General features: G+C 45.7%; 1 protein-coding gene across 1 annotated transcript in view; it reads right to left on the bottom strand.

Moving 5' to 3' along the window:
• Nucleotides 1-520: 520 nt before the first annotated feature.
• Nucleotides 521-22833, bottom strand: part of LOC124802947 — a 32317-nt gene continuing 10004 nt past the window's right edge. Inside the window, exons 2-4 of the mRNA XM_047264035.1 lie at nucleotides 6077-6163; nucleotides 5112-5170; nucleotides 521-738 (exon numbers count right to left, since the gene is read on the bottom strand). Of these exons, the coding sequence (XP_047119991.1) occupies nucleotides 616-738; nucleotides 5112-5170; nucleotides 6077-6163 (269 nt within the window). The 3' untranslated portion in view covers nucleotides 521-615. The remainder of the gene's footprint in view (nucleotides 739-5111; nucleotides 5171-6076; nucleotides 6164-22833) is intronic.

The raw sequence follows: 22833 nt of genomic DNA, 5'->3' as shown, positions 1-22833 counted from the left end.
CACTACGTTGATGGCAGGTATGCTTCAGAAAGTCCAAATAAGAAACATTAATTTTATGGTGTCCCATAGACAAACTACATTGGTTATAAGCAAATTCCCAATATGTCTTTAAAACAACGTGTTTTTGCCCCAGATGCTATATTTCACAACAATCAGAAATTACAGCTGGTGCCACAGTCTACTAGCAGTTGTCAGGAGCTTACAGAAGTGGTGCAGCCTACTCCCATGAACGCCGTAAATAAATTCAGTCACTAGTAAGTATACTTTCCAGTCCGTGAAAGGGTACATTAATAGCAGATAACTAGTGTTGTTGTTATAAAAAAACTTTCTCTGTCCATTGTGACTGAACTTGCGTCAAATCGGCGATATTTTGCTGTTGAAGAAATGGTACTTGTTACGGCTAATGTGGCTGTAAATAAATATGTGAAAGGAGGAGCTCCTTCAGTGAAATTGCTTTTCTGAAACCAAATAGTGTAAATCAAGACATGGTGAGGAAAGGAAATTGTTAATTTACAAGTAATTTGTGGAAGTTCTTTAATTGTTGTGCAGATTATTTCTGTATATGGTGCTGATATTACTCAAGGTATAGAAACATCATACAAGCCACTTCTGCCTCTAGTGGTGATTACTGCGGCGGTGCAGAGGAGCATGTCTGGAACGATGTGCGGCCAATTTACGCGAGTGGGATCGCGCGTTGATGCGAGCCGATCCGCCTTCCTCTGTTGAAGCAGACGTAGACTGGAGAGCAGGAGAAGAAATAACTGTTTGGTTACGTTGTTTCAATGAAATTTGGTACCAACATCATATTTCACGATTAACATCACACTACTGCTAATGTGCCATACAAATTGTAGATAATAAACCACCTTGAATTCATGCTGTTACGATATGTTTGTGACAATGTGCGATTTGTGCTTTTACCAGGGGGGGGGGGGGGGGATATGTCTTACGGGGTTAGTATAATTATGTATGTTACTAGCTTCGACCGTGGCGTTACCCATGGTTAAACAGTTATTTATAAATAGATGTCAATGCCGAAACTCACTGTTTACGCGTATGCAGTATCAGAAAAGCCATCCCTTGTTGTATCTTTAAAAGTACATTATAGGTGAAGCTTATTTACAAAATCATCTACATACAGGTATACGAGGAGAATTCAAAAAGTAAAGGCACATTTGTGAAAAGCTGTACTTATTCTGATGACAGAAAACTGAAACATGCGTTATTTTTCTACGTAACCTACCTGGACTTCAATGGCAGTTTTCTCGACGTTTTACAAGTTTTTTTATTTCATCAGAAAATACGTCTATCGGTTGCATGTGTAACCAATTTTGCACCGCAGCAATGACGTCTTCATCACTTTCAAATCTTCTTGCCTGTAGTGCTTCCGTTAAGGGTCCAAACATGTGAAAATCGCTTGGAGCCAGGTCTGGACTGTTTGCTGGGTGTTCAACCACCTCGAATCTCAACTCCTTTATTGCGCCGGCTGTCCGTTTGGCAGAATGTGGGTGAGCGTTATCTTGCTGCAGGATGACACCTCTTCACAGTTTTCCACGACGTTTGGATCTGATTGCGGGTTTTAGTTTCGTACGCAACACATCACATTCCTCATACAATACAGACCTGGCTGTAAACCTCGTTTACGCTGGGGCGACGTCTTGCAACATTGTGGCATGCTATGGAAATGTGGCGTACATTGTCCTGCCATTTAGTTCAAAATGTTTTGAAATGATTAACTACTGCACAACACTTTTTCAAAATTAATAAGCAAACACATTAATAGTAAACTTTCAGTGTTCGGCTCCACAAATTTAAATTATATGTAAAGTCTTACTCCAGTGCGTGGGAAATAAACATCCCAGGTTGGGATGCATAAACTAAAACCAGAGCAGGGGATGGTCTGATGCAGAGTGGGGGAAATCCCCCCCCATCCCCCCCCCCCTCTGCAAATCGCACACTGGTTTGCGACGTCGACAGAGAGTACGTTGTCAGATTTGACAGTTGCTGTGCATACCTGTCACCGCCTATGTTCGACGGCAACGTGCAGTTACCACTCACAGATAGCAGGTGGCAGCACGAGTGGGGGTATATAAAGCATGTCGGAGGGACGCGGAATACAGTGCAGTCGTTGTCATAATGCGGAAACGGAGCGATTTATCAGACGTCCAAACGGTCATACTCATTGGCTTTCTAAGAGCGGAAGCGTATCAGAAATGGCTAAGTTTGCAAACTGTTCACGTGCCTTGGGTAAAGTACACCGTGCATAGGAAAAGTGCACTATCCAAATGACGCGCCGAGGCAACTGTGGTACACCACAGGACATAGATGACAGGATTGGAGATATGTATGGGCGAATACGCGTGCAAACTGTTGAGCACCTGATCGTCCGGATGAACCATTGGGTTAATAGCAGTGTCTTCTCCATGACTATTCAGTGAATGTTGCTGGTAGCACGCATGGACTGCCGGATGGAAGGCCTGTGGTCACGACGGTGCACGACCTTGTCGTAAAGAGGATCAGCAAGCTTTAAGATGAGTGCATTTCAATCCAAGTAGAGCGGAGTCAGTCACCCGTGTGGGCCTTGTATTACGTATGTGATGTTGTGACAGATTATCATATCACCGTCATGTGCAGTTTAGTGGATCTGCATACCGCTTAGTACTTGAAGACCCAACTGTGTTAAAAGCACTCGGCTCAGTGATTAGACGGTGTGGTTGCACAACTGTCAATTAATAAAGCAGTGAAGAGATTTGTTTCATTCTGCCAACCATCGTCAGAGTTGCCACAGTGAGTTCATTGTGTATTTGTGTACCTACCAAATTTGATGTCAGTCTTTTGGTTCAAGACAACACGTTAAATAAGAGTAGCTTGTTGCACATGAATAACGTTTACTGCTCCCCCAAAAAAGTTAAGAAACTGGCAAGAACTCTTCTTGGTTCATGTCAAGACACATTAATAATATAGTAGTCCTAATTACGGACAAAATATTGAATGGTCCAAACCATAAATTAAGACACAGTTCACCTAGAGATAGCTGAAATACTAAAAATCATGAGAAATGACGAGACCAGCCCAGACAGGGGCAGCTGACATTGCTTTCAAGGAAACAAAATACGATTCTCTTATCAAACGTTTGGCGTACATGTTGTCGTGTCGCGTCGACATTATTACGGATTAGCCGGCCGCTATGACCGAGTGGTTCTAGGCGCTTCAGTCCGGAACTGCGCTGCTGCTATGGTCGCAGGTGCGAATCCTGCCTCGAGGATGGCTGTGTGTGATGTCCTTAGGATAGTTTAAGTAGTTCTAAGTCTAGGGGACTGATGACATCAGATGTTAAGTCCCATAGTGCTTAGAGCCACTTCAACCGTTTGAATTACCGATTAGCACGCGGAAACTGATTTCTGACCATACTGTATTGTGTTGCGGGATCAATGGCCGGTACCGATGTACCTAGCATGCACATTTGTGCATAATGGCGGCAACTCACTCGCGGACGATGGTCGTGAACTTGCACTTAATAAGAACTGGCTTCTACTGGCTTGTCGTGAGAGCCTCCTGTCACTTCCGTGTCCCAAGACCCAACGACAGTGTCTGCCTCCGCCGACAGGAAGAGGATCTCCGTGACCATCTAACAGCTCGTTAGACACCCTGAAGGCGGTATCGGCACCCTCACAGTTGGGACACCTGAAATAGCGGGTCCTCCCCAAAAACGACGGAGAGGTCTGTGTTCCTCCGCCGCCGATGACACAGACCTGGTGAACACCAGAGTGTAACAGTTCGTTGGTCACTGTGGTGAAAACTACTGCTCAAATTGTTGCTGTAGATGCAGTACGATGTCCCAGAGCCATACGCTGAACATTCTATCAGCAGTCGTTTACAGTGGCTACATTCCTGCCAAGTCTTTCTGCAATGTAACTGAAGCACATCTCGTAGCCCTGTTGCATGGCCTCATTAAAATTCGGTGAGGTGTTAACAAGGGTGTCTTTGTCGCCCGAAGGGCATTCCTAACTAACATCAATTCGCCACGTCCAATCTCAAAGGTAACCAACTCTCACGACCACTGCAGCGTGTATTTAAAGCAAACCTGATTTGCATCGTCATAGTGGCACTACTGTTATGCAACTGGTGAGTAGTTTCAACAGACGTCATCTTTCAAATGTAGAAACACGCCTACAACCTTTAGTTCGTGTCGCGCAACTCGTTCTTGGTGTTTCGATTCTTTTTTCCGCCAGTTTACTATCGTTTGGTGTTTGAACTGCACAGTTCAGACACTGTGCTCTAAGGTCAAGTACTAATATTGGAAAGAGCACATTTATTTTGACCGATTGTTTCTTTGTGAATGGAATTTGTATTGACTGATTTGATTCAGTGTGAAACAGTTAAGCAAATTTTGTGTAATAATTATTATACGTTATTATGCTGTTCAAGAACTTTACCTGTGACGAAACTTTTTTTTAACTTAAATTTTTATCTCATTCGTCAGTTTGGCTGCGAGTTTGAATTTTATATTATAAGGGGTTTGTAACATATATTACAAAACGTTGTGCATGTAATCCACCCAGTCCTACCACTCTCGTGCTGCTCCACAACAAAGATTTGTTAAGTCTTTGTTGATCCATTATGGAATGTGGGACAACGGCTGGCATGTATTTCTTGATGCAATCATTTATCAACAGCCTGCCCACTAAGAGCTGTTGCATAACGATTTGATTCACGGATCCAGTTATATGGCTCCTTCCGTGTATAGCGATTTTACAACTATGACGTGTGGGGCCTCAAGATGGCATCAATGTAATGCCGAAACTGGTAGCACATAAGAGGTTCATAAAAAGCCGGCCGGTGTGGCCGTGCGGTTCTAGGCGCTTCAGTCTGGAACCGCGTGACCGCTACGGTCGCAGGTTCGAATGCTGCCTCTGGCATGGATGTGTGCGATGTCCTTAGATTAGTTAGGTTTAAGTAGTTGTAAGTTCTAGGGGACTGACGACCACAGATGTTAAGTCCAATAGTGCTCAGAGCCATTTGAACCATTTGAACCAACTTCTACAATACATACGGCTGTTGGTATTTTATTGCATGAAGAAAGATTTATTTCGTTCGTTTCTTAATCTTACCTGATACAGCAGGCAATGGTCTTCGCAGCCAGCCTTCGTATATTCAGCAACTATGTAATCTGTCCAAGAAAAACAAAACGTTTTACAAGATATTTGGCTGACGCCAGTTATATGGTACGTAGGTAAGAATACTAAAAGTAATTCCAGACGTAAAGTATAATTAATCCAACAAAAGCAAGTATGGCAGTGAGAAGTGGCTAAAATATTCCGTCCAGCTATCTAGTGCCGAGTGCCCCACATGTTCAAATATTAAAATACAAAATTGTTTCTATTAATTCCTACTGCAAACAATACTACCCACGAGGGCATCAAAAGCTGCCTACCATCGCAGTCTAAATGACATAACGCAGTGAAACATCGGACACTGAAATGACAGTGAGTGTTCATTACATGTTGATACTTCATCATGGAGATTGGTTTTAAAGTTTCATGACCACATTAAATGACTGGAATACATGTGTAGATGTATGTTGTTGCGCTTATTTTATTTTCATTAAATTTTTCCTGTCGATACCCGAAGTTCTTAAATATTCCTTTCGTACGAGTCAATACTTTCCCCTTTTGCAAAATGTGTATCTCATCAATTTATAAGAATACTTTCAAGGGCATTTATTGCGTTTTAGTAATTGTGAATGTGTTCTTTAATTAATAGTATTCCAAGTGTGCAGACTTACATAACCATCAATCAAAAATAGAATATAAACTTAAAATAAAGTAAATATTTATACTTTTTCATTCTAAGAATGGTAAATCAAAAGCACTTTTAAAGCCTAACGCTAAATTTTTGATACTTTTGTAAGAATCAACAAATTCAGATGCCCTTAATGACAGATGCATGAGTGATCAAGAAGTGAAAAGATTATGGCCATCAAAAATCGTGAAACTTTTAGAACGCTATTATTCTCAATTGACTGAAAACATTTCGCTCATCAAGTGTTCAGATAAATGTAAGAGTATATACAAACCACACGTAAGGGGGTCTTGTTCAGAATTAGCCTGTTTTGCCAGCTCTAGGCACTCATCAGAACATGTCACTTCTGCAGAGCTGGCACCTGCAAAAAGATGCAATGTTATAGTGCAAATGTGAGTTATATATGTATTCTCTAGGTTATTAATGTTACACGAGAGAGCCGCGCGGGGTAGCTGCGCGGTGCAAGGCGCCTTGCCACGGTTCGCGCGGCTCCCCCCTGTCGGAGCTTCGAGTCCTCCCTCGAGCATGAGTGTGTCTGTTGTCCTTAGCGTAAGTTAATTTAAGTTAGATTAAGTAGCGTGTAGGCTTAGGGACCGATGACCTCAGCAGTTTGGTCCCACAACAACTTACGACAAATTTCCAAATTTACACCACAGAAAAAGAGACTTGGCTTGTCTGAAAGACCTAAAGGATAGTACAGTTTTTACTGTCCGATTGAAAAAGTTCACATGCGACAACTCGGTGACGTGCCTGTACTTACCATTATCATTTGACCCTCCAGCTAAGTGAGTATAGTTCCGTCAGCTGCAAAAACTTAGCGCATTAACATCGTACCTATAGAAATTACATTCACTCGCGTGTAATACGAGTACATCGTTGTAAATGTGACACACTTTGTACACAACAAGAAGATTATTCAGTTTCACCAACACGAGCGTTCTTCCATTACACCCCACACACCTCACTGCATACCGTCACATTCTTATAGATGTAAATACGCTAGAGGAGAGAAGCAGTGTGTGACATATCGGTAAAACTTGAGCTCCAGACTTCTAATTGGACGTCGTAACATCCATGGTCCATTCCTCCCAGCCCTCAGAGCTCAAATTTCGTCACACAGCTTGTAGGAACGTTAATCATGTTAACCGTCTCTCTCTAAAATAAAGTCCCCAATAACCGAGTGGTGTCAAATAATCTGTGAATCAACAATGGAGGCAAAATTCAGAAACTTGTTGCTAAGCTCAGTTTGCTCAACAACAACATATTCCTACACGAACAGCGCAAAATGCAGAATTACGTGAAACATTGAACGACAGGTATGTCAAGTCAAACACGGTCAGTGAACGCTACGAAGAATTCAGAAACCTGTTGAAACTGGGAAGGGCAATACGTCTGCAATGCCTAAATGAGGCATGCTCATTCGACTGTATTCAACGATACGAGACCCGAAGTTCTGTAGCTCGGGTTCTAACAACCCTACCACAACAAAGATCATAAATTAAATGTGATTGTAGTGTTGCTCACGCTGCTAAATATTGCATTTCCGGGCAACAACCAAGTTATATTATGTGGCAGGTGTCATTAGAGCACAGTCAATAAAGTCATTTCTTGAAATAATGGATAAACTAGGCACTCATCTTTTCGTGTTTCACACGCTGGTCTCATTGTGAACTCATGGCCCAATCGTCGAAAATCTAGGTAGTGATGATTCCAAGCTCGGATGCAAAGAGGCCTAGGTGTTATTCCGCAATATTCAAAAGTTTTATAGATGTGTATCATAAACCATTCTTGAAGGTTAAACTTTTGCAAAGTTATGACAATGGTGATGTAAAAAAGTAATCAGCACTCCGAATTTAAGTTACACTTCTTTTTTATTACTTTTGTTGCAATATCACGTAACTCGTTCCAAAACATCACTTCACAATATAAAACATACTCGAAAATATCTTCCTCGCTGTTAAAGTTCACATTTCATAAACTGACTACAATTTGCGTCTTTTTAACACGACGACCAAAGTTTGACTCTCCAATAAACCCTTACGCGCCCAAAAATCAGAGTTACAAGAACGTCAATGATCATACTGACAAAAGAAAGAATACACATAAGAATGATATCATTGCAATATATACATATCGATGTATCGAAGTACCTCTACATTAATGAAATCAAATCTGAATGTTGTCACAGAAATATGTTAACTATTTTACAGAAACACAGTAGAATATTGCTGGTATCGAGAGGTTGAGGTGAGGTGCCGTATTGGTTACGTAATTCAAGTACCATTACAGAATCAGATGACGACGAGAATGAATTTTTTTCAGCTCTAGTCAGCCCCCATGCTGAGGAGAATCATCACCTGCAAGAAGTCCAAGATTGAATAATTCTCATACAAGGCCTGTAAGGAAAGTAAGGTCCGATCGGTCGCGAAATGAAAACCACGGTGAAAATAAAAAAAAATTGTAATCGCAGCAGTTAGCCACACCTTCCAGCTACCTCTCTAAATAGTCGCCGCTCCGACTTAGACATTTGTCGTGACGTTGTACAAACTTTCCAGTAACCTTGTCACGGGAAGCAGCCGCCTGTGTTTTCCGCCAATTCTCTAAGCTAGTCTTCCTTTCGTTGTTTATGCCAAAATATCTTCGTAGCCAGCGGTTCATATGTGCAAAGATGACGAACGCAAGGAGCCTATTAAGGCCTGTATTATGGGTGATCAAACACTTCCGAACTAAAATGCTTCAGGGGCGTCTTCATTGCCCCTGCAGAATGCGGCTGAAAATTGTCTTGAAGAAAGAAACGCATGACATTTATATTATGTGGGCTCCATAGCTTCAGATCCACATACTTGGCGGGAGGCATTGCTACGTGATCACTTTGCGCTCTGAACTGAAAAGGGTGACGTGAAGCGATCAACAGTTACACTAGAGACAGTGCCAAACACATCTGTTCAAAGCTCCATCGGATACTAAAATGTAGACTTTCACGGGCGGAAATGTCCTGTCCATTATAATTTCCGGGTTGTTATGCCGTGGTCGGTTGATGAATTCTGTGTCAATTCCCAACGTTTCGTCCCCGTCTGCGGGAGACATCTTCAAGGGGATCTGTAGCTCGATGGAAGGTCCAACACACCCGCTGGCTCGCTATTGACTGCCGCTAAATTCCGTGTCCGCGCGCTCCCGCGCCGCAGCGTGACGTCACGTGTTTTGAAAACGTCAGTGCAATTGGCCGCAGTCCGTTAGCTTACTTTCCGAATACGCCTCGTATTACCACATAGCTACGTTACAATAAACACAATAAGGAAAACAATAATGATAATCTCTTCTGAAGAGATGGGCAACAACGGTATTAGCATTATCACAGCCACGAACGTCCCTGATGGCAACCTTGATAAACATGTTTCATATTTCTCTCGTGGATGGGGTGCACCCTGTGGCACCACCAGAGTTCGCAGTGCCATACCAAAGTCGGCAACGCGAATCGATACCACAGACACAGACCGCAGAGGGCTCGCTGCCATCCGCAACAACCAATGGAAGGCAGTCCAAAGACATGCCTTCCCTCTCAGTACAGTAGCGCCCTTGCGCTGTCTTTTATTGTATCGACCATACAAGAGCTCTGTCCCAGTTTGAGGCCTACGCTGCAGCAGTCAGTATACGTATACGACAGCGACATTTCTAATGAAATGCACTTTCGTAAATGTTGCATTTTGAGCTGCAAGGCAACAGTTTGTTAATCCGTGCATCAAGTGATTCTTTCATAGTCAGTGACCGTTGTAAATTTCAAGCCATTCTGTGGCAGAGAACTGTGTCAAGGTTAAATAAGTCTTTTATTCATTTACGTAATAAAGTGAACTAATGTTTCATGTGTTTTAGTCTTATAAGCCTTTCTGCCAGAGCAATCACAGAATCCACCAATTATGGCTGGACAAAAGTGGTTTCGTCCGGTCACAACATATCCCTTTCAATAGAAAAGGAGTATAGTCCGACATATTCATAAAAATCGATAACCCACAATCATCTAGTCATAAACCGATCACCTGCTGTACCCAAAATATTCCGTTTGCGTAGATGAGCTGCCAGCGCCGCTGATTCTTATGCAGGAGACCCGCGTTCCATCTCCTGTCAGGTCGGAGATTTTATCCGCCCAGGTAATGGGTGCTGTATTGTCCTAGCCATCACTTCACCAACATTGACACGCAACTCACCGAAGTGGCGTCAAACAAAACGTTTTGCTCTAGGTGGCCGAACAACCCCAGAGAGGGCCAGCCGCCCAAAAATGCCACACGATCATTTCGTTTTACGCAAATTCAGCACTTATCTTAAAGATGAGTGCGGTTTTCGTAAAAACCGTAGCACAAAATCTGCGCAAATTCAGGTAGCTGATGAGCTAAATTAAGTCACACTTAACTGCGCGGGCACAGTGTTCACACTATCAAACATCATTAATGCATTTGATACCATCAAAATTGGTATATTGCCGAGGCAGTTAAAATATTCATATAATGTGCTTGTGAATTACAAGGTACCTGAGAACCAGAGAGCAGCGTGCGGTCTGAGAGGGCGAAAAGTCTTGCAAGAAACATTCATTGATCAGCTAGAACATTATGACCACCGAACTACCATCGATATAAACCCGTCCACGTGGTAGCAGCGTCACCTGGCGAGGAATGGCTACTAGTCAGATACGCCCACGGTGCACATAGTATCAGAGTGCGTGCTGTCCCTGTGTACAATGGAGAAGGCGCGCGATCTATCTGAGTTTGATCAAGGGTAGATTGTTGCGGTAGAGCATTGCATGGTCTGACAAATCCCGCTATCTTCTTCATTATGCGGATGGGAGGGCGCGAATCGGTCGACTTCCAGGGAAACAGCTCCTTGACACCTGTACTGTGAGACGGAGACAAGCTGGCGGTGGCTCCATTATGCTATAAGGAATATTCACGTGGGCATCCATGGATCCAGTGCAGTTCGTGCAAGGCACCGTGGTGGCCAAAGAGTATCGTACTCTGGTAGCAGACCACATACGCCCCTCCATGGCGATGATGTTTCCCGACGGTAATGGCATTTTTCATCAAGATAATGCGTCTTGTCACAAGACCAGGAGTGTGATGGAGTGGTTCGAGGAACACAGTGGCGAGTTCCAGTTGTTGTGCTGGCACCCAACTCGCCAGATCTGAATCCGATCGAACACATCCGGGATTTGATTGATCGTGGCGTCAGAGGTCATCACCCGGAATTTAAGGGGTGACTTGTGTGTGCAGATGTGATGCCAACTCCCTCCAGCGACTGATCAAGACCTCATTGCTTCCATGCCACGCCGCGTCGCTGCCAAATCCGTGACAAAGGCGGACATACCGGCTGTTAGGTAGGTGACCATAATGTTCTGGCTGATCAGTGTATTTTCGCAGAAGTGCCCCATGGTTCAGTCTTCGTTTCACTTTTTTTCTCTTTGTGTGTCACCGCATTTTCGTAGATTCTGCCCTGTAATTTTCGTTGCTATGATGACTAGCCCCAGCTTTACTCAAGTGTCTCACTGTTGTGTACACAGTTCCGCGTAGTCTGCGCGTACACAACTTTCGTACTAGAGCGCGGCCCGCTAAGCACAACAGCGCAGGCGCAGCGCTCGTCCGTCTCCGCACTACGAGATTGCGCTGCCATAGAGACGGACCAAATTCTGCTTCCGCCGATCCGCGTATTAATATGTAACGCAGCCAATGAGATTGCTGCTAACGTAGAACCTTTTCTCCTCGCGGATCACACTCGCGCAGTGATACATGAACGCGCGAGGTATTATAACGAGTGTACAGACCTCCGATTAGTCAGTCTGCATTTGTCCGCACCAGTCTGTACCAGTCTGCATTATTCTGTACCAGTCTATAGTCAAGTTTCAGTCTGCACCTAATAAGATTATTATATTCCTGTACATAGCCATGAAGATAAATGAATAGACACTTTGTCAAGTATCAGAGATGTATGTGAGAATAAGATTAACGTACCAATACAAAAGGAACTTCAGATTGTCAATTGTAAATAGCATCCAGAACCAAGTTAAGTAACTTTATGCTTATTATTTTAATAAATGTGTGTGAAAATTAATCAACTTCTGTTTAAAGTTGGTCACAGTCAATCTGCTACACTAAGCATGCAAGTGGCATTTCTATCGTCTGACCTAACGGCAGAAGATAAACACGCCACGATAAAACCACGGGACATATTGCTGACACTCGCCTACTTCGTTAGAGCGACAAGTCAAATAATCTGATGGTGTGTGTACTGAAGGTCTTACAGTACGCACACCACACTCACCAAGAGCCGTTGTCCAAGCGCATAACCTAGAACTTAAACTAAATATGATGACGTACTGACTGTCTTCAGTATCCCAGCAGAAATTTACTAGTTCTAAATTTCACGTGCAATTCCTTTTCGTTCGTCTTAACGGTGTCCAACAGCATGTCAGTAAACGACCAAGTTCAAGGGTGAGACTTCGGATGAGTAACTCAAGTGGGCACTAAACACTGTTGCAACATGTAGGAATACTGACACTTGCCTTTACACCTTCTAGAAGTTTTGAAATTTATTTGCACACGATGTGAAACGAAAGTTTGTGCAGTCACACGTTCTGCCGAACCTGCAGTATGGCGATGAAATACGACCGACAAGAGTAGCAAGAGCGATAGACGGTTGCAGCAAACCGTGAATAACTATGCGCGTTACATCTGCAACATCCGGCAGTACCCATACCATTGCCTTGTACTCTGGAATAGCACTATTATGGCTAGACAAGTCATGAGAATACCGAAACTTATGCCTACATCATCAACTCTTCAAAGCGGATGAATCCCAGTTTTTCTTAGCATCAAAGGTCACATCCTGTCATCTCGTCATACCCATAATTCAAGGAATCACTTATCGACAATAAAATAATTTTGCAAGATACATAGCGACTAACTGCTGCAAATCCTTCCACAGTAATAATGAGATTAACAATAACAAAACAGGAAGAAGACATCTCTTCCTAATTATTTGCTTCTCTTCGTCCCTGAAACTGATCCATTTGTGAAAGTAATGTACGCCTTCAACAAGACGGCTACTACACTACTGGCCATTAAAATTGCTACAGCACGAAGATGACGTGCTACAGACGCGAAATTTAACTGACAGGAAGAAGATGCTGTGATATGCAAATGATTAGCTTTTCAGAGCATTCACACAAGGATGGTGCCGGTAGCGACACCTATAAAGTGCTGACATGAGGGAAGTTTCCAACCGATTTCTCATACACAGCAGCAGTTGACCGGCGTTGCCTGGTGAAACGTTGTTGTGATGCCTCGTGTAAGGAGGAGAAATGCGTATCATCACGTTTCAGACTTTGATAAGGGTCGGATTCTAGCCTATCGCGACTGCGGTTTCTCGTATCGCGACATTGCTGCTCGCGTTGGTCGAGATCCAATGACTCTTAGCAGAATATGGAATCGGTGCGTTCAGTAGGGTAATACGGAACGCCGTGCTCGATCCCAAAGGCTTCGTTTATCACTAGCAGTCGAGATGACAGGCATCTTATCCGCATGGCTGTAACGGATCGTGCAGCCAAGTCTCGATCCCTGAGTCAAGAGGTGGGGACGTTTGCAAGACAGTAACCATCCGCACGAACAGTTCGACGACGTTTGCAGCAGCATGGACTATCAGCTCGGAGACCATGGCTGCGGTTACCCTCGACGCTGCATCACAGACAGGAGCACCTGCGATGGTGTACTCAACGACGAACCTGGGTGCACGAATGGCAAAACGTCATTTTTTCGGATGAATCCAGGTTCTGTTTACAGCATCATGATGGTCGCATCCGTGTTTGGCGACATCGCGGTGAACGCACATTGGAAGTGTGTATTCGTCATCGCCAAAGTGGCGTATCACCCGGTGTGACGGTATGGCGTGCCATTGGTTACGCGTCTCGGCCACCTCTTGTTCGCACTGACGGCACTTTGAGTAGCGGACGTTACTTTTCAGATGTGTTACGACTCGTGCTCTACCCTTCATTCGATCCCTGCGAAACCATACATTTCAGCAGGATAATGCACGACCGCATGTACGGGCCTTTCTGGATACAGAAAATGTTCGACTGCTGTCCTCGCCAGCACATTGTCCAGATCTCTCACCAACTGAATACGTCTGGTCTATAGTGGCCGAGCATTTGGCTCGTCACGATACCCCAGTCACTACCCTCGATGAACTGTGGTATCGTGTTGAAGCTGCATGGGCAGCTGTACCTACACACGCCATCAAAGCTCTGTTTTGAGTCTTTTGTGGCGGCGTTCGTAGCGACAAGCAATTCGCTGTAGAAACGGCTTACGAAGTCACCGCCACACTTTCAATAGCGGGCCGACCGGTCCGCTGGAACAGTGAACAGAAAGATGAAAACCCAAACACTCTGATTAAATAAAAGTCGGTACTTATCTTTATTAACGAAGATACAGGAACACAGTAGTGAACTCCGTGTCTACAGAGATCTGTCTAGTTCGAGTCGGAGCGGCTAGGTCAGCGTCGGCTGACGACAAACAACAACTCTGCTGCGATGAACACACAACTGACTAGCAAGTACACAATTCGGTGGCGAGTATACAACTGAGCGGCGAATACAGAACTGTCCTAGCGCTCGCGACTCCAGCGCTTAAGAAACCAGAAGCCAGCGGTGGCGCGCGCCGACTTGCGGCGATTTCCTGTCTCGCTGGTGCTGCTTATGCGGACGGCGTCCGGACTTTGATGCTGCCAACCTTTTGGCAGCGGGCTCGGGTGGCATTACTGGCTAGGATATAACACTCCTCCCCCCCCAAATCGCCGCACCGTCGTTGAGTAATGACGTGGCGAGCGTCGACGGCGGGGGAGGGGTCTGGCCGCAGGCGTAGCAGAAGAGACCGGGGCGGAGACTGTTGTCGGTGGCAGTCCCCGGTCCGCACCCCAGCATTGGCTGCGCGGGGCCTCGGGAAACACCGACTGAAAACCGAGGTCAGGGTGCACGCCTGTGACCACGGGCGCAGCTTCTGGTACTGGACGCGACGCGGCGTCGGGACCCACGAAGAGAGGCAGCGTCTCCGGACGCTGCGTCGACGGCTGCTGAGTGGGCGCCGGACAAGGCGCTGCGGGGTCAGACTCCTTGGGGGTGCCTAAGGAAAGCGGCTGCAGGACAGGCTGCACAGCCACCGCTTGGGAAGGCGGCCCGGCTGAGGGGTCGACGTCCATCAGCTCCGAAGGCGGTGGCGACTGAAGAGGGACCGCAGGCGCCGGAGCGACCACCTGGGGCGCTCCCGGATGAAGCTGCGCGGGAGGCATCAACGGGACGGGCTGTCGGCGTGGTAGCGGCGACGGCTGCTGCTGCTGCCCTGGGGGCGGCAGCGAAGTCGGAAGGCGCGGCTGGAACCCGCCGCGGACCAAATCTGTGGACAAAGAACGAGCGGCAGAATCCGTGCGGCCAGCGTGGCGCAACTGGTTCTGATGCCTCCTGTGCACCCCAGTAGCACCTTGAACAGTATAAAAACAGCGACCCTGGACACTTATCACGGTACCACGTTCCCAACGTCGGCGACCGTGATAAACTCTGAAAAAAACGGCGTCGTTGCGCTGAAAACGCGTGCGATGCTCAGAAGCGGCGGGTCGATCCGGGGGGTGCAACAACCGTAGTAGGGTGCGATGACGACGGCCGTGGAGAAGCTCCGCAGGCGATGGGCCGTCGCGGGGCGTGGTCCGGTACGACGACAGGAACGTGATGAGGGCCTGCTGACGAGAGTGCGTAGCACAAAGGCGGTCCATATGATCCTTGAATGTGCGTACAAAACGTTCCGCTGCACCATTCGATTGAGGGTGGAACGGCGGAGTAAGAACATGGCGGATGCCATTGGCAGAACAAAAACTTTCAAATTCAGCAGAGGTAAATTGTGGACCATTGTCAGACACTAAAACTTCTGGAAGACCCTCAATACAAAAAATTGAAGTCAACGCCTGTATAGTTTGTGCAGACGTTGTAGACTGCATGGGCACAACAAACGGAAAATTACTAAATGCATATATCACGATGAGCCAACGAGAATTCCAATATGGACCAGCGAAATCAATATGTACTCGCTGCCAGGGACCGGCAGGGCGTGCCCACTCAAAATAGCGTGGAGGCGGAGCAGCTTGGTGTTCGGCACACGTCGAACAATCTGTAGACATCTGCGTAATCTGCTTATCAATGCCGATCCATGTACAATGACGGCGGGCAAGCTGCTTGGTGCGGACCACTCCCCAATGACCTTGATGCAACAAGTCGAGGACCTTGGATTGGAGCACTTGGGGAACCACTACACGAAGCTGGTCATTCTCAGTGCGTAACAGCAAAACTCCGTGCGAAACAGACAACAGATGGCGTTGCGGATAATAGCGACGAACCACAGGATCCGATATGTCCTTTGCCTTGGACGGCCAACCACGTTGAACAAAACGTAATAGTAAACTCAGATGAGGATCCGTAGCTGTCTGACGTGCCACCTGACGATAATCAATCGGAAAATCCCGGAGGGATTGATGCTCATCGGCGTCAATCTGATGGCAAGAGTCGTCAGAGGAATCGAAGACATCATCCGCAGCAATCGGCAATCTAGAAAGCGCGTCAGCGTTTGCATGCTGAGCTGTAGGGCGATACAGTATCTCATACTGGTATTGTGATAACAAAAGAGCCCAACGTTGTAGTTTCTGAGCTGTCCGCTGAGGAACTGGTTTAGACGGATGAAACAGTGACGTCAGGGGCTTGTGATCTGTTACTAAATAGAATGGTCTACCATAGAGGTAGTGATGGAATTTTGTGACACCGAACACAATAGCCAATGCTTCCTTGTCCAATTGGCTATAATTACACTGAGCTTTGTTTAGCAATTTAGATGCGAACGCAATAGGACGTTCGGTGTTACCGACTCGGTGAGACAACACAGCACCGAGGCTGAAAGAAGAGGCATCACAAGCTAACACCAGAGGCTTGTTAGGGTCGTAATGGACCAGACAACGATCATTCAATAAAGCCTCTTTAAGCTGCTGAAAGGCTGATTGGCAATCAGCTGACCACACAAACGGAACATTCTTACGGCGGAGACGATGCAACGGTGCAGCAATCTGTGATGCATTAGGTATAAACCTAATATAATACGTCAATTTGCCAAGAACTGCTTGCAATTCATGCAGATTGCAAGGGGCGGGCAAATCACGAACAGCTGCTAAATGTGACTGGGAGGGATGAATGCCTTGAGCATTAATAACATGTCCCAGATACTCCATCTCCGTAAGGAAAAATGAACATTTATCGATGTTGCAACGTAGGCCTGCCTGAGACAACACATTAAACAAACACTCCAAATTACGGAAATGTTCAGCAGGCGTCCGACCGGACACAACAATATCGTCTAAATAGTTGCAACACGATGGCACATTAGCCAGAAGTTGTGACAAAAAACGCTGAAAAACAGCTGGAGCTGACGCACAACCAAAAGGCAAACGCAGAAAACGGAACAACCCCAACGACGTGTTTATGACAAAATACTGTTGTGATTGCTCGTCGAGGGGCAATTGCAAATATGCTTCACGGAGATCAATTTTGGAAAAGAAACGAGCTTCCCCTAACTTATCCATCAGCTCGTCCGGTCCAGGCAAAGGAAAAGAATCAATGACAGTCTGAGGATTAACTGTCGACTTAAAATCAGCACACAAACGTAACTTGCCAGACGGTTTCTTTATAATAACTAAGGGAGAAGCCCACTGGCTCGCTGAAACGGGTTGAATAACACCGTTGTTTTGCCAACGACGAAGTTCATCTGCTACAGGTGCCCGGAGGGCGTGAGGCACTGGACGAGCACGAAAAAATCGAGGCTGAGCATTATCTTTTAACGTAATATGAGCGGCAAAGTTCGCAGCACAACCTAGTTCGTCTTTAAATATGTCACTGTATTGTTTACACAAATCGGTTATGCGGTCTTGAGGAACAACAACAGAATTCATTTGCAACACATTGTCTTGGATAGACAGGCCAAACAAGTCAAAACAGTCTAATCCGAAAATGTTTACACTGTCTGTAGCGCGGAGCACTGTGAATGAAACTGTTTTTGTATTGCCACGGAATGTGGCTGGCACGCTACATACACCTAACACAGGAATTTGTTCTCCACTATAAGTAGCCAAAGAATGTTTTGCCGCTGAAAGTTTAGGGCGGCCGATAGCCGCATACGTAGCACTATTTATGAGAGTCACAGACACACCAGTGTCTAATTGAAATTTGAAGGTCTTATCCTGGATGGGTAGCTTCACAAATAGTTTATTACACTGTCTCTGGATCGGTGCAGTGGAGGCGGAAGACACAAAATCAGCGCGTTTAGCGCGTGTTCGCTGCTTACGACAACTCGTGGGTTGGCGGGTGGAACAACAACTCCCGTTTCACTTGCAGTCTGTACATTACTTTTTACAGCGTTTGAATTACGCTTGGGTCGCATAGCAGAGGGCTGGGTGGGTGGCTTATTGCGAACAAGTTTATTACCCACACGAACCGTGGAAGAGTCTTTAAACGCGACCTTCTGGGCGGGCTGGCTTTGAAGAACATGAATATCCATGGGCTGGGCAGCACTAGAATCGTTCTTACGTTTACGCAAACAAACAGTCTGGATGTGTCCTTTCCTTTGACAAAAGGATGACGATGAGCAAGAACACACTTAGGGCAAGACTTAACTCTATCATTTTGCACACGCGGCTGACGAACGTGTTTAACATGACGCGGCTTGCTAGTGTTTACAGTCTGACTCTGCCGGTGGGGCCGCGGGCGTGACATAACTTGCTTAGCACAGGCAATTTGAGAAATACAAGGCTGATCTAACTCACACTCAGCATAGTCAAAAGTATCTTGGGCTTCAATGATGTTCATCACAGTCTCTAATGACGGGTCAGGCAACTTTAAGATAGCAGCACGAATACGAGAATCTGCAATGTTTTGAGTAATAGCGTCTCGTAACATGACATCACTGTAGGAAGCTCCACAAACACAATTAAATCGGCACTGACGGGTGAGGCCCCGTAAATCTGTTAACCACTGTTTATTAGATTGATGTGGCAGTTTCTTTAATCTGAAGAACTTGAATCTGGCTGCTGCCACATGAACTCGCGACTCGAAATACTCAGCAAGCTTGTTAACAACAACGTCATAGTCTGAAGCTTCTGGCTGGGATTCCGGGAACAACTTACAAAGTAGTCGATAGACTTCCACGCCTGCAGTGGAAATTAAATAAAGCTGCCGCTCAGCACCCGTGATTTTGTAGACTGTCATGTGCGCCTGCAACTGTGCGAAATATTCTCGCTATTCTTCTCTTGATGCATCAAAAGCACGGAAAGGTGGTGCTGCCTGTGCTTGTTCCTTTTGTGTTGGAGGATTAGCCGCTTGTTTGGCGATTGCTTCCACCAGACTTTGTATTTGCTGACTCTGTAACAAGATCAACTGTTGTATTTCGGCAGACTTAGTGAACACAAATTAAACCAGCCCCCAAAATTTTATCGCTATAATTAGTATAACCAGAAACAAGTTGAACCAGCCCTGCACACGAGTTCGGAAGTCCTCGTCGCCAGTTTTGTGGCGGCGTTCGTAGCGACAAGCAATTCGCTGTAGAAACGGCTTACGAAGTCACCGCCACACTTTCAATAGCGGGCCGACCGGTCCGCTGGAACAGTGAACAGAAAGATGAAAACCCAAACACTCTGATTAAATAAAAGTCGGTACTTATCTTTATTAACGAAGATACAGGAACACAGTAGTGAACTCCGTGTCTACAGAGATCTGTCTAGTTCGAGTCGGAGCGGCTAGGTCAGCGTCGGCTGACGACAAACAACAACTCTGCTGCGATGAACACACAACTGACTAGCAAGTACACAATTCGGTGGCGAGTATACAACTGAGCGGCGAATACAGAACTGTCCTAGCGCTCGCGACTCCAGCGCTTAAGAAACCAGAAGCCAGCGGTGGCGCGCGCCGACTTGCGGCGATTTCCTGTCTCGCTGGCGCTGCTTATGCGGACGGCGTCCGGACTTTGATGCTGCCAACCTTTTGGCAGCGGGCTCGGGTGGCATTACTGGCTAGGATATAACAGAGTCAATGCGCAGCCGTATAACGGCCGTTATTACGCCCAGAGGTGGTTGTTGTGGGTACTGATTTCTCAGGATCTATGCACCCAAATTGCGTGAAAATGTAATCACCTGTCAGTTCTAGTATAATATATTAGTCCAATGGATACCCGTTTATCACCTGAATTTCTTCTTGGTGTAGCAATTTTAATGTCCAGTATCTTAACAATCATCTGGCCAATGGCTACATCGAAACGATACGTAATGTAAGAACCAAGTATAATTTAGAGAGGTGGAAAAATACGTGAGTACATCATAGGTCAAGCAATAATGCACGAGTGGCATTCAGTAAGTAATGCAACACTTTTTTTTCTCGGCCAATTTCGATTGAAAAAATCCGAGGACATCGTGGAATACTCCTGCTTAAGACCCTATAGTTTCATGAAGTCTCAATAGGTGGCGGCCCTATATGTAGCCTTCAGAATGGTGTCTGTAACGGAGGTGCATTCAAACCAGAGAGCTGTCACCGAGTTTCTTTTGGTAGAAAACCGGAGCACCGCAGGTATTCATACGCGCTTGCAGATTGTCTATGGACGCCTGCAAGTGAGCAAAAGCACGTTGAGTCGTTGAGCTAGGCGTCTGTCAGCATCGCAACAGGATCCCGCAAACCTGTCCCATCTCCCGCGTGCTGGCCGGCCGCATGCAGCTGCGACTCGTGCACTGCTGGAACGGGCGTATTCATGGTCAAGAAAAGGCAAACAAACTTGTCCTTCTCCATGACAACGCAAGGTCTCACACAAGTCCGCGCATCCGAGAGGACCTCACAAAACCTCGTTGGACTGTTCTCCCTCATCCACCCTACAGCGCTGATCTCACATAAGCCGACTTTTATCTGTTTGGCACGATGAAGGATGCACTCCGCGATAAGCAGTACGCGGATAATGGGGGGGGGCGGGGGTGGCGGGGGGGTTACTGACGCAGAAAGACGTTGGCTCTGACGTCGACCAGTAGAGTGGTACCACATGGCCATACAGGCCCTCTCACAAAGGAACCTCGACATCGCATCCCCCTCAGATTTAGTTATAAGTTGGCTCAGTGGATAGGCCTTGAAAAACTGAACACAGATCAATCGAGAAAACAGGAAGAAGTTGTGTGGAACCGTGAAAAAAATTAGTAAAATATAGAATCTGAGTAGTCCATGTGCAAGATAGGCAACATCAAGGCACCTCTGAGCTCAGGACCGCCGTGGTCCCTTGGTTAGCGTGAGTAGCTAGAGATCGAGAGGCCCTTGGTTCAAGTCCTCCCTCAACTGAAAATTTTATTTTCGCAAAGTTATGATCTGTCCGTTCGTAAATTGACGCCTCTGTTCACTGCAATAAGTTTAGTGACTGTGTTTTGCGACCGCACCGCAAAACCGTGCGATTAGTAGACGAAAGGACGTGCCTCTCCAATGGGAACCGAAAACATTTGATCGCAAGGTCATAGGTCAACCGATTCCTCCACGGGAAAACACGTCTGATATATTCCATACGACACTGGTGACAGCATGTGCGTCACATGACAGGAATATGTTGTCGACCCACCTAACTTGTACACTTGGCGAATGGGTAAAAAGATTCTTCTACCTTGCCCGATTTAGGTTTTCTTGTGGATGTGATAATCACTCCCAAAAAAGTAATGAAAACATTAGAGTTTGTCACATAAACTGAAAATAAAAAATTGAAGTTTTCACTTGAGGGAAGGCTTGAACCAAGGATCTCTCGTTCCACAGCTGATCACGCTAACCCCGGGACTACTGCGCTCCTAGGATCACATTGTCCTTAATGTTGCTTATCTTGCACATGGACTACTCAGTTTGTATATTTTGCTTATTTTTTCATAGTTCCACACAACTTCTTCCTGTTTTCTCGATTGATCAGTGTTCAGTTTTTCAAGGCCTATCCACTGAGCCAACGTATAACTAAATCTGAGGGGGGCGCGATGGGGAGGTTCCCTTGTCAGTAAGGTAGCGTAAGGCCGTCAGATTGAACAGAAATTATGTTGAAAAATAGGGTTTAGTAGCTAAAAGGCTGGGGAATAATATGGTGTGTTGAAATACTGAACAAACCCACCTACCTTCATACAAATTTTGTATCGCATTACTTATTGAGCGTCTTTAATTTTGTATCGCATTACTTATTGAGCGTCTTTCGCAGAATCCCAGCTGTGTACACCCATAAAACAAAATCATTCTTAAACTCATTCGCTGTTGTTGTTGTTTGCCTCTTCAATAAGCTGCGCCACACAGGGGGCACAGTTCATTGACCTCTTGTTTTTCCGAAAATCCGAATCAGTTCCTTCAGCACACCCAATAACATTATCTTAAAAAATTTACAAATACATCCAATTTCTTGCTGTGAGTCAATAAGCTAATGTTGCCATCTTCTTCCACTTACGTTTTCTTTTTTTTCCGTTTGTTAAGCAATCACACAACATTCTCCCGTCCCCTCTCTAACATTAGCCTGTATCACGTTTAGCCAGGCACTTCATTAATATCCAATGTATAAATTGAAAGTTTTTTTTAAAAATTAGTATGTATATACAGAACGAGATTTTCACTCTGCAGCGGAATGGGCGCTGATACGAAACTTCCTAGCAGGTTAAAACTGTGTGCCGGACCGAGACTCGAACTCGTGACCTTTGCCTCTCGCAGGCAAGTTCTCTACCATGTGAGCTACTGAAGCACGACTCACGGCCTATCCTCTCAGTTTTACTTCTGCCAGTACTTCGTCTCCTACCTTCCAAACTTCACAGAAGCTCTGCTGCGAACCTTGCAGAACTAGCACCCCTGAACTAACACTCAGTCTGGAAACATTCCCAAGCTGTGGCTAAGCCATGTCTCTGCAACATTATTTCTTTCTGGAGTGCTAGTTCTGCAAG

This window comes from Schistocerca piceifrons, chromosome 6 (assembly GCF_021461385.2).
Source record: "Schistocerca piceifrons isolate TAMUIC-IGC-003096 chromosome 6, iqSchPice1.1, whole genome shotgun sequence".
NCBI classification, from domain to species: Eukaryota; Metazoa; Arthropoda; class Insecta; order Orthoptera; family Acrididae; genus Schistocerca; species Schistocerca piceifrons.
Note: the sequence above shows the minus strand (reverse complement) of the source record. Positions and strands in the feature narration are given on the sequence as shown.